This window comes from Apostichopus japonicus, chromosome 14 (assembly GCF_037975245.1).
Source record: "Apostichopus japonicus isolate 1M-3 chromosome 14, ASM3797524v1, whole genome shotgun sequence".
Lineage (NCBI taxonomy): Eukaryota > Metazoa > Echinodermata > Holothuroidea > Aspidochirotida > Stichopodidae > Apostichopus > Apostichopus japonicus.
Genome location: NC_092574.1, coordinates 13,584,837 through 13,602,852, shown reverse-complemented (window position 1 = coordinate 13,602,852; position 18,016 = coordinate 13,584,837). Strand labels below are relative to the sequence as shown.

The window sequence follows — 18,016 nt, the reverse complement described above, 5'->3', positions numbered from 1 at the left end:
TTGTAACTCTGTGTAAATTGTCACTCAAAGCACCAGGGGTACACTCTGTACAATCATAACACGTGGGTAATACGGTTATACAAAGCCAGTTTATACGCATTCACACACCAGCAGAATCACAGTGGTTGAGTGTTTCGGACTTCGGGACTGTGACACAAAAGGTCCGGGATTCGATTCCTACCTTCGCCTGATGAGTCCCAAAAGGACGAAACCGCTCGTGAAGTGGAGTTTTTCTATATATATATATAATATATATTCTGAGATCTCGATATTTTGTGGTAGTGCTGGGTATATACGTGTGCATTGTATTTACAAATTTCGGAATAATTAGTGACAGTATGTGAAATTTAGGGACAATTCCGAAGACTCTTTCAATACGGGGACGGTCCATTAATCCGGGGACTAATATTCAGTTTGGAAGCAGCAAACATAGTCACCCTTCTCCTCGACTCCATTTTTCAAAATCTCCTTCTTAAGGACGTAATTAACATTAAAAAAAACAACGCCCAAAAATTAATTTAAAATTCTCTATATAAACTAGATTTTTGAAACTGGGAGAAGGCTTCGGACTCTGGCAGAGGTAAGTTTGTGGGAGGGGGGGGGGTGTTTAGAAACCCGGTTACTAGAGGGCGTGTGAGTCAAACTTCGGAACAATAGTTCTCCTCCGGGGAACTGCCCAGCCACTGGGGAGGGTTTTGTTACTTCGTACCACTGTTCTCATCCCGGGAGGGTGGGTGGGGTTGCCAGGTCTGGAGCAGCCTCTCAGTATTTTAAGTTTCCCGCGTTTGTAGTTTTTAAAGCTTCCATTCTGTGTATGTTGCTTGTCTCTTTACCCTCACCAATGTATTAATATTAATAGTCTGTTGTTGTTGTTTTTTAAAATTGGTTTTTGCTAACCTGTGGGTGCCGGCTCGATCAGGCTTGCCCCCCCCCCTCCCCTACGACACTATAGCAGTGTTCCTTTAGGATACAAGAACCTTACCATCTTTCTTGATCTGTGTGATCGAAGTTACTTTCATGAATACCTTTGTCAAACAGCAAAGCAATATTAACTCTAAATATGACCTTAATGGTGCCACGTTTGTTTCCATTTTTTAAGCGTATTTCACTATTTATAACAATATTTATTGTCCGTAACAGAGATGGGTTTGAAATATGTTGAATCTAACATATTGCAGCTGTTTAACATGAGCAAATGGTGGTATTGGTTTCAGTGTCAATAGTATTAATGTTATTAACAGTCTACCTTGGAAATAGGAAATGAAAATCGAAACTAAAAGTTGTCCGGGGGGGCTATACTATAACATGACATACGTACAAAATGTCAGTTCCCTGGTTGTTGGGGAGGAGGGGGTAGTGGTGTAGGGTGGGCGAGAGTTGTTCTTCACAAAGATCTGTGTGACATAAGCTGAAGTTGATACATTAGTTTAACGTTCTGCAGGTTATCATTATAACTTAAGTTCACGACTACAGAAGATATGTGAAGATAATTTTGTCCGGGGCTATACTATAACATGACATACGTACAAAATGCCAGTTCCCTGGTTGTTGGGGAGGAGGGGGTAGTGGTGGAGGGTGGGGGCGAGAGTTGTTCTTCACAAAGATCTGTGTGACATAAGCTGAAGTTGATACATTAGTTTAACGTTCTGCAGGTTATCATTATAACTTAAGTTCACGACTACAGAAGATATGTGAAGATAATTTTGTCCGGGGCTATACTATAACATGACATACGTACAAAATGCCAGTTCCCTGGTTGTTGGGGAGGAGGGGGTAGTGGTGGAGGGTGGGGGCGAGAGTTGTTCTTCACAAAGATCTGTGTGACATAAGCTGAAGTTGATACATTATTTAAACGTTCTGCAGGTTATCATTATAACTTAAGTTCACGACTACAGAAGATATGTGAAGATAATTTTACATGAATACGTCGAACAAAAATCACACACAAGACATAGCCATTTTTGTTATGCTCTTTTATTTGTTTTATTAATAATTAATACAATCCGAGGTTTTCCGCCACCTATCGTTAAACATCATTTAAAATTGAAATCATAAATTGTCAACAAATTAATTGCACCCAAGTATCAGCCTGGCAATTCCTCATCGGTACCTGAAAAAGGATTGAAATTTATTATCATTAGAAAGAAAGTCTATGATTATACGTTACATGATTAGGCCTATACATACTCGTTGTAGGGTCGACTGTGTCAGCTTCACAATGAGACAATAGGTCAAAGGTCAGTATAGGTTCTTTTGATTATAGTTCCGATCAATGGTTGAAGTAATTAGTGAAAATGACTTAAAATACAGAATTTGGTGGTTCCGTCTAACCGTTTTGGTTGAGATTGTATTCATGGATTAAACTCGGCAGCTATACAGTGAGCATGTCAGTGTTACTACACATGTATATACACTACGACAATAGAGGTTTGGATCACAAGAAGAGACCTTACACCACCATGTATCCAGATAAAGACCTCATTATTTCAGCAAGAAAAGTAAGATACAAACAATTGAATATCTCTTAATTTTCTAGGTTGTCAGCTTTAGTTTTCAGACTGAGGATTTTGACAGAGATTTGTAACTTTCAGCTTCCAAAAAAAAAATCATATCAGTCAATAGAGAGCATTTATGCTTTTCTATCGACTATTATGTTGCTTCAAGAGTTGTAACTGTCAGCTTAAAAAAAAAGTCGATTTCAGTCAATAAAGAGATTTTATGCATTTCTATCGACTACTACGTTGCTTCTGAGAAGCTGTTGTTGCATAGTATGCATAAACTATTATCAAATAATGATGCTATGTGCTGTGCAGCTATCGACGGTTACAACATTATTTTAAAAATGTATTAATGTCAAAGTAAAAATAAAGGAAAATATGCAGCGGGTGAAGATCTGGGCTACTGTGAGTCGTATTGTAACATTCTACAAATGATCTGGTTTAAGGCTCTAAGAGTACTTTTGGCATAGGCACATTTTATCATCACTTGTTTGCCCGTTGCGTTACTGTTTTACTTCGTCGAACGTAAGGGAGTTGTCTTGATATAGCCAGTGAACCAGAAAGTTATATCTAACCAATACTTTCAATTTAGAGATTACATGGGTAGTTAATATAATACACTCCTTGATATCAATTAAATATCAATTGATTTTCTTGATTTGTGTTTCATACCTTCTTAGGCGACATAGAGGAGAAGGTTAGGGCTGCCTGACTTGCTGAAAGTCAAACCACTGATTTTGTTGGAACTGGCATTGTTGGATAGAGAGCTGTAAATGCCGCTTGGGCTACAACTGACAGATCCACACTCAAGGGCGGCACCACCTAAAATACAACATAAGAAGAAACAATAAATGAATTGGAACAATTTCGTCAGCATTTCGGATAAGATATTTCTATTTTACTTTTAGAAGAGGAAATCGATATTTAAGGAAACGACGAGGGGGGAGGGGGGTGGGGGTGGGGGTGGGGGGTGGGGGACTTATAACACATTTACGCTGATCAACAGTCTAAATGATTATAGCAAGAAGGTATATTAACAATGTCATCTGTCCAAAGTTCAGTGGCAAATATTACTCATTTATAAAAACACTCATTGATCTTCATACATGTGATGAAGAAATCTCGGATTCTATACCTGACTTGAGTCAAGTTTAGTAAACTTATTTTCGAGTAATAATTGGCATGTAAATGTTCAAATTGTCTACCGCCGAACCGACCAAAAATGCTTGAGAGCCTGTCGTCGTTCTTGATTTTCATATCTTATGTATAGATATGCTTAAAACGTGTTATAATGAAAACCATTCCTGGAGGTTCTGGCCCTCCAATTTTCCCCCAGATATTCTGGAATGCTAAATTAGTGATAATATAATGACGTTGCCAGAGATTAATCAATGACAGATAGTTTTGATTTGTTTTCTCTCTATTTAGCACATATGGGGGAGGGAAGGGGGGTTGGGGGCTACATGGAAAACCCTTATAGTGTATGATAAATACTCACCAGCAACGTGTGGACAGGCCATTGAAGTACCGCTCATGGTGGTAGATCCAGAGTTGGAGGAGTGACTGGCAGACCTGATGTCGACACCAGGAGCAAAGATATCTACACACGTTCCCCAGTTGGAGAAGGAAGCAATGCTGTCACTGTCGTCGGTGGCACCAACGGTGTAAGCCTATATACAAAAAGACGAACAGTGCATGGTTGTATCAGAACACTTCGTTGCTTGTACCAGAAACATATAATATAACATATATATATATCAATATTTTTATATATATTGTTGTAGAACGTAAGTAACTTTAATCGACACTAGAAACAGGTATCAATATCATCTGAACAAAGTATTACTGTTTTTATAACTTCGTATATTAGCTATCGTACCTTAGCGGCACGGGCTGGTGAAACGTTGCACGCGTCTTGGTTCTCGTTTCCGGCGGCAACGATCACGGGGACTCCATCATTGTAAAGATTAGCGACGGCATTGTCAGTAGTAATACTAGCTCCTCCTCCAAGGGACATGGAGGCAACTCTCTTTCCACTGCGGCCACCGACGTAGTCCATACCTGTCCAAATTCATAAAATGTTGTTTAGAATCTTCGTTAAAAAAATCACTCATCATTACTAATAACTTGTTTTCCTTATCACGGCTCAGAGACCGGTATAGAGTTTTTATCGCCTGAATAAACGCACGTCTGTATATGAAGTGGAACTTTCCTTAAATTGTATGTTGCCATTAAAACATTTGCCAAGAGCCGATCATGCCCTAGCCATATCACGCTGCACGCTTTATTTACATTCCTTCCAACTTTATATTTAGTACTTATATACTTTTGCTTCTTCTTTATTTTTTATTTTGGGGGGGGGCTGAGGGGGGGGCGATATAATTGTATCATGAAATGTTTGAAACATTGTCAAAATCCACCCTATCTGTAGCCAAGAAAAATTAGATAGATAATTAAAGGAAAAGTATTATAATATATATATATTTACCAGCGGTAATTCCAGAGTTTGATCCACTTCCAAAGCAACCAAGAACTCTGACGCCGTAAAGGCTGACTGATTTGGCGACACCATAAGTATTTCCTCCGACAGTTCCAGCACAGTGAGTTCCGTGACCATGACAGTCAATACCCTATTTATCCCCCCCAAAAAAACATTATCAAACTCCATGTCTGCAATTATTGTGGATACTTTTAGGACGACGGGCTCACAAATTCATGATAGCATGTTATACACTATTACAAAAATTGTTGTATGACTATCCTATATTACAGGTAACGTGACAAGCACCATTGTTCTTTCTGTGAGAAATTGACCCAGTTTTGCATATAGTATAGGCTCATCTTTGGAAAGAACTAGTGGAGACGTCTCACTATACTTTAAAATTGGTAATTTTGAGTTTCAGAGTGTAACGGAGTTATAATCTGCACGTGTTTCTTGATTTGATTTGTTATAATTATGGAGTGCAGACCTACCAAGAGTGAATATTCTCTCTCAAACAATCGCTTACATATTGGGATCTTGCATTATATATTTTTTGTTCCACACTGTCTTTGTTCGTAGTAACCATGATTAGCTATTTTAGGTCACTTTTACAACTTTTTACAACTTGGTAAGTAGGATCTGCATTATGACGGTTCAAACCCACATTAATTAGCAGATCCATTTCCATAATTTGTAAACAGTTAAAATTCCAAAACAAACCTGTATGAATATTTAATCACTAATACGAACGATAGCAAGATGATTGTGTAAAACATAATGTAATATATTTACGCTGTTGGGGTTGGAGTGGAAGTCCATTGAAGAGCTGGTTGAAGCACGACCACCGAAGTCGTTGTGGCTGGGGTTAATTCCAGTATCAAGAACGTACACGGAAACTCCGCTACCAGTTCCTAAAACAACAGACAAATGATTCTTAATGCATAAGTTCACTTTGACAACATTCTCGATGTTGTTCAATAATGCGTTCCAGACCTTTTACAAACGAAAAACCTTGGTATTTTATCGATTCCGTTTCCACCCTTCTATGGACTTTTACTCTATAGAATATCAAGTTAGTTGTCATTAATATACGTTGTAGTTAATATTGGATTTTTTTTTCCTCACACGTTTTGTATATAAGTTGAAAGTGCCAGACGCGGCATTCATTTGACAGCTTTTGTACCATTTCTAATCCTGAAGGGATTCTGATATAAATATTATGACGTTTCCACGAAATACCTATTCAAAAACAGCCCGCCATAACAAATACATCGTGTGAGAACAAATGCTCCCCTAGGAACATTTTCAAGTGGTATTAAAAGTTTTAAATAACTCGCACATATGTAATATTTACTGTCATCTATAAATAATACCAAAATTGTTCTTTATTTCTGCCCTAATTCTGACAGTACATCGAGTAAGTCTCAAGTTTTAAATATAAAGGTCTGGTCAATACAAATTTACAATATGTGGAAAGTATTTTGCTCTGTTACATGTCAAAACTTACCCTTGGCGCTGTAGCCGTTGTTCAGTGGAAGAGACCTCTGGTCAATTCTGTCAAGTCCCCACTCTACAGAGGCATACATCATCTGATCCTCTTCAACGAACTCAACAAAGTCGAGACGACGAACCTGGAAGTTAACGTCAAGTGAAGGCCAAAGGTGAATTTAAATACCAGTGAAGTAACATCCATTGGTTATTGCGTTCCTTCTAGTTTTAACATCCATTGTACCAAATTTGGAGATTGTGAGGGCCCCGGGAAGGTACTAGTATACCGCCCCCGCTGCCCACCCTCCCCCATTGTGTTCAAAACCTACACCAACTGAAGTAACGAGGTTGATGTCACGAACGGCGATTAATTAAGAGGTTAAGTATGGACAACGTGATGACGCATCCTGCCTATATATGAGTACGGAAAGTACGAGATAAGGGGAGAGGAATAGTAACATACCTTTTGGAGCCAAATTATTAAAACGTTTAACGAAAAATCTACATATCCTTGAGGTAAAGATAAACAAAACAAGTCAAGATAAATAGAGATTAAATCATTTGTTATTGGTTCGGCATTCAAGAACTGTTCGGCAACGAGGTATACTTCAGTAAATATGGCCAATATGTTAACATCTCAGTAATAGATATCAAAAGTTCACATACCAAGTCAAGGGCCTTTCCGCTAAGAGTAGCAGCAAATCCATTGAGCACGGTGGTGTATTCACGGTCGATTCTTCCTCCGAGAGTGGAGAAGAGAGGCAGGGCTTTGATGGTTGCTACGGCACTTTTGACGTCGACGTTTCTCTAAATTTAAGTCAGATACAAAATGAAATCAAAGATTATTACGTTAAAGAGACAGCAATACCTCACAAGCGCGTCACAGCCCACATTCAGCCCTTACCTTTGGGTAGTAACTCTACATCGGTCTAACCTAGCCAAGGGATACAACTTGCACATAATCAAAATCAATCGATCCAACGTAGATTTACAACTATTTACTGCACTTTTGCCTCCCTCCATTCATGTTTGAGTATATTACGATCATTTGCAATGTAGCGCGCTGATTTGAATCAGATCTCATAGGAATGCTGCATGGTTACTATGACTAACTGAACAAGATGAATTTGAAATAATAAAGAAAAATGGAGAGATACTGTATTTCAAACCTTACGGTTTAATGTTTTTTTTTTCAATTTCATTAACACTAATAAGAAAAAATATAGTATCTGGGCGATATCTTTCTCTTTTCCCTTTCTTTTTTTTTCTTTTGTTGTTGTTGTTGAACAGAGTAACGTCGTTGGTTCCTCTCGAGTTTAAAATCGATTTGCTCATAAATTTAAGACAGGAAGTGAATGGAACAGGAAGGAATATACTCACAGGCTGCTTAAACATCATACCTTAAAATTGGTGTTCAACTTTAATTTCTACTACCCGCTTTTTTTTAATAGAATCATATTTGAAGAATGATTTTTGAATAAATAATCTCTAAGCATCTAGGTCATCTACTGAAGCCATTGTGTGAATCGGCTGCTGAAGCCTACCTTGAGGGTGACGAGGTAAGATCCTTCGATCTTGTCCTTCTGGGTGTAAAGAGGGGCCAAACCGCTAACAGCGGCGGCGAAGAGGACGACGAGGAGGAATTTCATTTTTGACTGCCAAGATAAAATTAATAAGAACAATCGATAATATGAACCTTGGTAAGAATTTATCGATTCTGCGTAAAATGAAGAAAAAAGGACTGGGAAGGGGTATAAATTGGGAAGCCCATTTCATCACTGAGTACATAAAAAATACTTTTGCACTTCACTCATGCCATATTCTTCATCTATTAGTCTAATATAATAATTATCAATAATATATGGCTTATCCGTATACATAATAATATAATTTAATATATTATTCTATTGTTCTATTATAATAAATATCGATTAATGTATGTCGTATTCGTATGTATACTTATATAATGTAACAATAATCAATTGTTCTATTATAATAATTATCTATAATAAATGCCCTATTCGTATATATGTAATAATATCATATAATAACAATGATAATCTATTGTTCTATAATAATACTTATCTATAATATATGCCCTATTCGTATATATATATATATAATGATGTAATATCATAATAATCTATAATTCTATTATAATAATTCTCGATTTAATATATGCCCTATTCGTTTATATAATAATATATTATAATAACCTATTGTTCTATTATAATAATTAGAAATATAATTATTCTCAATGGAGGTAGTCAACTTGTCAATCATTCAACTAAACTGAACGGCTGAACCATATTTATCAACCAATCATAGCACGGAGCCCTATGACGTCAGTGAATCGAGAGGAAGTTGTTCAGGCGGGGATTTTTACTACCGTATCAGCAATCAGGGAATATTAGACCACAGCTTTACGGTTCAATGGATGAACCCCTTTACAACCACACACAAGTACGGTATGTACAAGCGCACACTGTCGGTCAAAGCTTAATATAATTATGGATCTAATTTATTGTCTAAATGTTGCCTGAGAAGGCAACATTAGTATGTATGAAATAATTATAATAGTGTAATTTACCTGAACTTATCCTATACATTATTAACGAATTGAAAGAGAAATATTGAAATTGATAAAATAAAATACTTACCAAATTGTCTTGATGTTTCTTGAGCTGTAGTCAGGAATGCTATGAATTGTAGGTGACAATACCGGCATTTTTATCCATTTTTGGCAGATGAGAAATGTGGGTGAGGATGCATCTGGCTTATGTCTGACAAATACTATTATCTTCTTTCAGCAACGTAAAATATAATAAAACATAAAGCAATTTTAGGGCGGTGCTATTGTTTACTTCGTTATCTTACTATTCAAATCGATTGTCTGGCGCGGTGTTGTATGCGAACTTGACATATGTCAAGCAAATAAAAAAGTAAAAAAAAAAAAAAAAAAAAAAAAACGTCCTATAGGAAGAGTTTCGTCATTGGCAGTCACTTGACCGGATTTCTTTGTTTGCTGCAGAATAGAGCATTTTTCGTTCGTTCTCATGCCTAATTAATTTCTATTTTTAAATCCACCGTTTAGCAGATTCTTCGTTGATTTTATTACATAATTAATCAATTAATACTTACCATTTGTTTCGCTGTGAAAATTTGGGGAAAATATCAAGAGTCGTATGTAATAATCAGTTGCGTAGCCAGCATTCTATTGTTAGGGGGCAAGATTTTTCTTAAGGGGGCAAACCCCGTGATGGTTGATGGTAGGAATTATCAAGTAATATATGAAATTAAATAATAATGATCTTTCAATTCCATCGTTTCGAAATACGCTATAGGGGCCTATGATCTAACAAATAACAGCACTGCATTGTGTGTAAAGGAATAATTTCTTCCGCAAGTTATGAAAAGGATACAATGAATAAATAAGCTACTCTATTTCACTACATGCCCAGATTTCCACACAAACAAGTTTCACTATATAGGCCTATAGGGCCTATACGTGCAGTGGAAATTCTCCACGAGTGGCATCATTGGTCGCTGAAAATGTACATGGGTTTGTAGCGCTAGTTTGTAATGGTTATACAACCGGCCAAATAATTGGCGCTTATTCTGTAGGACGATATTGATCAACGGTCTCCGTATGTGGGTATGATGGAGGCCCAAAATGTCTGATTACCAAGTTCTGACCTTATATGAAGTATGAACATGAGCCCTGAGGTATGAAGGTTTGTGATTAGAACTCGAAAAAATGTAAAAAAGAAGTATTTTGAATACATCACTGGATTTCATTTGGGGAGGGGGGGGGGGGGGGCAAAACTGTAGCACAAAGCAAATTTGGTGGGGCATTACCCCCCCCCCCTTGCCCCCTCTGGCTACGCCACTGGTATGTATAAGTCATGAGAAAAGAGGATTAACTGGAAGTAAGAGAATAAAGTTGATGTAAATGTGACTATATGCAACAGTAACATTGCGACATTGCAACTGACATGCGGAGATTATAACTGAGTCCCATCATTCGCGTGGGGTGTAAGCACATGTGGGCTAATGCGGGCAACTTTTATGTGGCCCACTTTTGCTGTGGCCCGGCAAAAACATGAATTATTTCTTAACAATTGCACCTGCTTAAAACTAGTAATTGATGTCACGATTTTGGATCTACATAGTTTTCCCTGTGACAAAAAGGTCTAAAGGGATGGGGGAGGGGGCACCCCCTTAGACTCCTTCCCCAATATCAGTCGGTGAATCACAAGTCTGCCTCCCACCTCCGAAATCCTACTCCCGCCACTGATTTAACGGGGGAAGGGGTGGGGCAGGGATCATTGCTCCTTTATCTAAACATTCCCCTTCCCCTACCCTCTATTACCATCTTGTGCTGGGTTAATTATAAAACACCTGTTTGACTTTTTTATTTCATCATGAAAAGTAATTGAACTCTGCGTATCTCAAATAAAGTACGTGTGAACATGTCCACATGGTATTTACACTGTGAGCAACTATATGGAACAAACTGATAAAATGATGTCGGATGATGTACGGAAGATATGGAAACTTTAAGGTGCCATATATATGTTGAAGTGTTCACACAATATTTTTTATGTCACTCGGTAACTATTGGCAATGGGTTAAATTGCTTAAAATGCAGAAAATTGTCGAATTTTGTAGTTTATGACTTTAAACAATTAAACACGTTGCAATAAAATGAGGAATTACACACTTAAAACAACTTTCCGAACAAAATGAAACTTTTACTCTCTCAGCTAATGACTTGTAATTTCAATTTCACATTTTCTTGACAAATAGGCCTAGTGAAATAACACATATCATGAGAGATCTTTTTTAAACAATTTTGTTACAAATTGTGAAATGTTTAAATAAAATAAATTATTTCATTATTACTTAGAAAATTAGTAAAATACTTACTATTAGGTTAACTTCAAAAAAATATCTTTTTGCTGTAAACATTTTTAATCGTTTTTAAAATTTAATAAGTAATTATTCTGTCATTTGGTATCAGACTAAAGAACAAGTTGATCAGTTAATTAATGCACGAAAATCGGAAACTGCTAATTCGTATTAATTGAACAATTTATCATTTTGTAATTTTGGTAATATATTTACTGGTTTTAGCATTATGGGTGGTACCTTAACGTTTCCGTACATAGGCCTATCCCAAAATGCCACGAGTAGTCTGGGAGCATCTCCCAAAAGGTCTAACTTAACGCAGTGTTGTGCCAACAACTGTTTTGTGCGTGAGATCGAATGTGGATTTCATCCCGACCCCCTACCCACCCTGACCCATCCGTATGAGCACACACACGGGATCCGCGTTTGACCATACACGGGGATTGTCCCCATGGTCAATTGTCATAACAGTCTGTACATAAAGATCTATGCATGACTTTGTTCAATAAGTCGAAGAACTATCCAGTGTGTATATGGGCGTATAAAGTATATATATATATATATATATATATATACATTAAGGCTACAATATTTATTCCTTTCATTCTAAAGTTTAACGTTGTTACTGTCATCAGGTGCAAACCTTTATGGTAAACTTGATGTTTTTGCGATAAGTTGCAATGACTTGACCTGATGATAAGCACGTACGGCGTGGAACTTAAACTTATTTACTAAAGGTTACCACCGCCCACGCTATCATCATTTATCTACGTAAATTATAGTTTCGAACTGATCTCCCGCTGTCAAAACTCTCCAACAATCATTTTGAAAACACCAGTGGAAGAAAATATACATTACGAGCATACTGCAGTAAATGATGTAATATACGGTATACTTCCACGTCTGTGGAATATCATTAAATAATTCAAATTTAAAAAATAATAAATATGTATTTCATCAATTATATTACGATGTCACCACAGGATGCCACCATATATATATATATATATATATATATATATATATATATATATATATATATATATATATATATATATATATATATATATATATATATATATATATATATATATATATATATATATATATATATATATATATATATATATATATATATATATATATATATATATATATATATGAGCAATAAGCTTAGGACTTAACTGGATTTTCAAGGCTGGGTACATACGGTATGCGAGTCTATATTGAGCAATGGAAGAACTGATCGGTAAATTTCATACCGGTACAGCAATTTGATCACTGTACAAATCAATGCGGGAGTGGATCGATTGATGAATTGATAAATCAGTAGAAGAACTAAATCAACTAATTTATTCAATGGATGAATCGATGTATGAACTGAAACCTCTCAAAAGGCCATTTTCATAAATATAGGAAGTTCCCAAGTTGGAAATAAAGAGTAAATTTTCCATGTTATTAAGTTAAATAACTATAGTTAAATAAGTTAAATAACATTAAACTATTATTGAAAGGTGCCCTTTTGTTGACAAATCATTCAAATATGGGGAACATTTGGTATGGAATGAACAGTGGTTTCAATTTTGTAGTGGAATTTTCATGTAACTTTATTCGCCTTCTCAATTCAATGTCACATGTCTCACTGTCCCTCGAAGTTTTCACCCCCCCCCCCCCGTCTTTGCGACTGAAACCACTTCCGGCACCTTGAGCATCTTCATGAGAATGAAAAATCATCCACACTGAAGTAAAGTTGTGTATACCGCAATATAGTCATATACTACCCACATCAATTTTGAACAGCTTGTTACTTATAATCCCAGGACATATTGTTTATTTATTTTCGCGTTTCTATATGAACTCCATCGAATAGCATAATCCTGAAGATTTTATATCGCGGAGTATGATATATATATATATATTTTTATATATATATATATATATGTATATATATATGTATATATATATGTGTGTATATATATATATATATATATATATTGCATTTATTGATTCTATTTTTTCGACGGGATTAAATGAAGACCCAATCACCTTTCTTTTGACTAAATTAGACTTTACACGCCATTATGTTTGCATGCATATTCATTTCTGCTAATACAGTCAGAATCAAACGACCCGGTCATACTCTACATAGAAAGGTCGGGTGAGACTGGTCCATCTGTTATTTTATTAAGATATTGAACAAAGAAATAGCGTGACAACTGATAAATACAGTTATCAGGTGGTAACCAAAGAAAAAGATAACTCAAAACACATGTGGATTCTTACATGACTGCTAATGCTTACATAAAAAAAAATAAAAAAATACAGATATATGCGGAGGCGACAGAGCCTAGGGAAGGGATGTTTACACATTCACACTTTTGTGAAACATATTGTTGGTGAAATGCGTCATCCTTTTCATCTTTTTTTTTTTTGTAATTAGCAAAGTGCCCTTGTGTGAAATAAAACGTGCTCTTTTATTGCAAATATATAATTGGTAAAAAGTAGCGAAATTTTAATTTAGAGTGTCCTTTAGAAATAAATTCATGTCTATTTCTTTTTTTCTGATGAAGGACACAACACACTTAACACTGGAGTTGGCTTCAACGACCTCAGGGTCACAACCCTCTCTTCAAAATCCTCGATTCCCCTTCCTACCATCCTCCTCCCCTCCTTGTCTACAAATGGTCGAGGAGGGAGAGTTGTTCACCTTACTTCAATATTCTCTTCAGGGAGGTGTTTTGATACAGAGGGAGAAACACTCTCTCCAAAAATAGCACCTGAGAAAGTATACTTTAGAGTTACTTCATGTTCATGTTCCAGTCGTGGTGAGAGATCTATTCTTCTTCACCGATTGAAACTAAGTATGTTAACACACGCAAGGGATGCTGAAAACTGTAGAAATCTAGAAAATCCTCTTACAATCACACGGTATATCAATATTTACATATATATATACATATATATATATATTTATATATATATATATATATATATATATATATATATATATATACATATATATATATATATATATTTATATATATATATATATATATATATATATATATATATATATATATATATTTATATATATATATATATATATATATATATATATATATATATATATATATATATATATATATATATATATATATAAGGCCCGTGGTTCGAATCCCGGTGGAGGCTGAAAGATTTTTCACTGTTCTTGATTTTCCAACTCATTACGATTTTCATTTATATATATATATATATATATATATATATATATATATATATATACGTGTTGTTAATTATTTCGGCCAAATAAACTGACAGTGAAAGGGAAGACATAGAAGGGCGAAGAACAAAGATGAAATAATACCAAGACTGTTAGGTTTAGCAGTTTAAAAATTCCAAGGTCTTTGATTGCGAAGAAATATGTGAGTTTGAAAAGAATTTAATCAGAAGTGACTTCCTCACCTCTTTTTCTCTTTTCTGTTTTATTACGAATAACAATTAAGAACAAAAAACAAATCCCAACGGCTAGAGAGGCACATTTGAAAATATTGCACATCTAGAGAATATCTACAGCAATAAGCCTTTAAATTCATCATTATCCAATATTTGTTGGCATCCTTACGATTTCAATAGCGTGTGCGCACAATGACATAATATGTATTACACACACACAACTCTTCCACGTACTTCGTTTTTTAACGAGGTTGGTTTAGCTTCTCTTAATTAAATAACAAAACATGAGTAAATAATGTAACGTCACGAATTCGCCTTTGAAGTCAAACAAAGTCAAATTTCTTCCAGAAAAGTTACCAAAGATGGGCTCTGAAGACAAACATTGGGTTCAAAGTATACAATGCAACCTTTGCAACACTCCTCTATACGTTATATATTTTGAATATAAACAGGGAGTTGTTATGGATAACAACTCCCTGATATAACCATGTGATAACCATGCATTTATATTTCTAGTACAATATAAAGATCAATTCATTCAGGCCTCCGAAGAGCAGCGTACCGTCGATAATTTTTTACTATAATTTACTGAGGAAAGAGGTTGATTTAACAAGTAACGAAAACGTCTAGTTCTCATAGCGAAAAATCTTCATGGTCATGATACGGATAATTGATGGTGCCATGAATGGCCAACGTGTCAGTTATCCAGCGATGAATACGGTTTTAGCTATTGAAAACTTCTTCAAGGGATTGGAGACCACATTACTGTGACGATTTTAGTTTGTAAGTCAATGGGGTAAATTAAATATTGAGTATAAGAGCCAAAGACCCTACATTAGAATGCAAATCATCCACACTGAAGTAATGATGTGTACCGCAGCATATATAGTAATACCCACACACCCTGTTGGTTTAGCTTCACCTTGCCACGCATCTGAAGACGCTCTGCAACATACAGTGTAGTCTTATAGAGAACTCATACTGTGAATACTTATGTGTCTGTATAATACATTTATTATGATAATAATCATAATAATCATAGTAATCATTATAATCATAATAATAAAGATAAACGTTGAGCGGACTTGTTACGAATATTTGTTTGCAACTTGTAATAATGCTAGCTTTGATAATACTTTTACTGTGCCGCTTCGATCATGTTCCGGACGATTCAAGAAATAAATGTGAAGGTGTTTTGATTGAGTAGGTATGTTGGAATGCACTTAAAAGTATGACTTCTGGTAAGGTACCAGGCAGCGATGGTATGCAAGTTGAATTTTACAGATATTTTTGGCCAGAAATTAATCATCATCATCATCATGATCATCATCATGATCATCATGATCATCATCATCATCATCATCATCATCATCATCATCATCATCATCATCATCATCATCATCATCATCATCATCATCATCATCATCATCATCATCATCATCATCATCATCATCATCATCATCATCATCATCATCATCATCATCATCATCATCATCATCATCATCATCATCATCATCATCATCATCATCATCATCATCATCATCATCATCATCATCATCATCATCATCATCATCATCATCATCATCATCATCATCATCATCATCATCATCATCATCATCATCATCATCATCATCATCATCATCATCATCATCATCATCATCATCATCATCATCATCATCATCATCACCATCACCATCACCATCACCATCACCATCACCATCACCATCACCATCACCATCACCATCACCATCACCATCACCATCACCATCACCATCACCATCACCATCACCATCACCATCACCATCACCATCACCATCACCATCACCATCACCATCACCATCACCATCACCATCACCATCACCATCACCATCACCATCACCATCACCATCACCACCACCACCACCACCACCACCACCACCACCACCACCACCACCACCACCACCATCACCATCACCATCACCATCACCATCACCATCACCATCACCATCACCATCACCACCACCATCACCATCACCATCACCATTACCATCACCATCACCATCACCACCACCACCACCATCACCATCACCATCACCACCACCACCACCATCACCATCACCATCACCACCACCACCACCATCACCATCACCATCACCATCACCACCACCACCATCATCACCATCACCATCACCACCACCACCACCATCACCACCACCACCACCATCACCACCACCATCATCACCGCCACCGCCACCATCACCGCCACCATCACCATCACCATCACCACCACCACCATCACCACCACCACCACCACCATCACCACCACCACCATCATCACCGCCACCGCCACCGTCATCGTCATCGTCATCGTCATAATCATCATCATAATCATCATCATACTCATAATAAGTAGTTTGAAACAGATACACTTAAAATTGTTTTGATTATTATACTGTAAAGGCGAATTTGGTTGCTATACGGTATGTACTTTCTTTCATACTTACATAACTTTCGATTTCTTATAGTGACAAGATTACAATAGAATATAAGACATTTTACAACCATAGTTGGTGAACTGATTCGATTTTATCCAGGGGCGGATCCAGGGGGGGGGCCGACCCGGCCCCGGCCCCCCCTTTTTGGAAATCAGTTGCGTTTTTTTATGTGGGAGTACTTCAAATTCCTAATAGGCATAACTTGGTGAAAGAAAAGCCTAATATATATCCAGCTGCTCTTCCCTGAAACGCGATCGTTTTTATTCCAAATTTGAAACTAAGGCAATTACCAGGCCTACGCGACATCACGTATTAATTAGATACGGCTCAGTACTATAGTGCTGACTATTACTGTCAGGGAAAATCAATGCACAGTTAGCAAGTATATCATAATTATCTGAATGAAACGGGGTGTAGGCGGTTTTACACTATCTAACGCAACGTAGTCGCCAAGAACCTGAAGTATTTTTAAGGGAGGGCCCAAGGAACATGAACTTATAGCATGCTCCTCGTGGTGAAACATAATTGCACCTATTAGGTGAATTCAGTGTACTGTTAATAGTAGGAGAGACTAGTGTAGGTTCTTATGACCAACTAGACCGGTTTCTGCTCTCAAACTTTATAGGAGGAGCTTCATCAGTAGTAGCCTTTGAATATTTTATATTCGGCCTGGGCGTCTCGTTCTCAAAATGCATCTATTTTCTGTGCAC

General features: G+C 36.4%; 2 protein-coding genes across 2 annotated transcripts in view; one reads left to right on the top strand and one right to left on the bottom strand.

Moving 5' to 3' along the window:
• The window catches only part of LOC139979493 (protein FAM114A2-like), a 314,900-nt gene that overhangs the window by 165,154 nt on the left and 131,730 nt on the right, over nucleotides 1–18,016 (top strand). The gene's annotated exons all lie outside the window — the stretch shown is intronic.
• On the bottom strand, nucleotides 1,959–9,271 carry LOC139979850 (aqualysin-1-like). The gene is made up of 10 exons (XM_071991005.1): nucleotides 9,129–9,271; nucleotides 8,013–8,123; nucleotides 7,135–7,275; nucleotides 6,488–6,611; nucleotides 5,773–5,891; nucleotides 4,987–5,128; nucleotides 4,378–4,559; nucleotides 3,997–4,168; nucleotides 3,171–3,320; nucleotides 1,959–2,110 (listed from the first exon to the last, which is right to left on the bottom strand). The coding sequence occupies exons 2-9, from the start codon at nucleotides 8,115–8,117 to the stop codon at nucleotides 3,175–3,177; spliced, it is 1,131 nt and encodes a 376-aa protein (XP_071847106.1). The 5' UTR covers nucleotides 8,118–8,123; nucleotides 9,129–9,271; the 3' UTR covers nucleotides 1,959–2,110; nucleotides 3,171–3,174.

Bases quoted from the DNA above. Each gene is read 5' to 3' on its own strand.
- LOC139979850 (XM_071991005.1), bottom strand. From the start codon at position 8,117: ATGAAATTCCTCCTCGTCGTCCTCTTCGCCGCCGCTGTTAGCGGTTTG. The intron at 7,276-8,012 runs GTAGGCTTCAGC...ACTTAAATTTAG, and splicing joins CTTACCTCGTCACCCTCAAG to AGAAACGTCGACGTCAAAAG. The intron at 4,560-4,986 runs GTAAATATATAT...GAATTTGGACAG, and splicing joins AAACTCTGGAATTACCGCTG to GTATGGACTACGTCGGTGGC.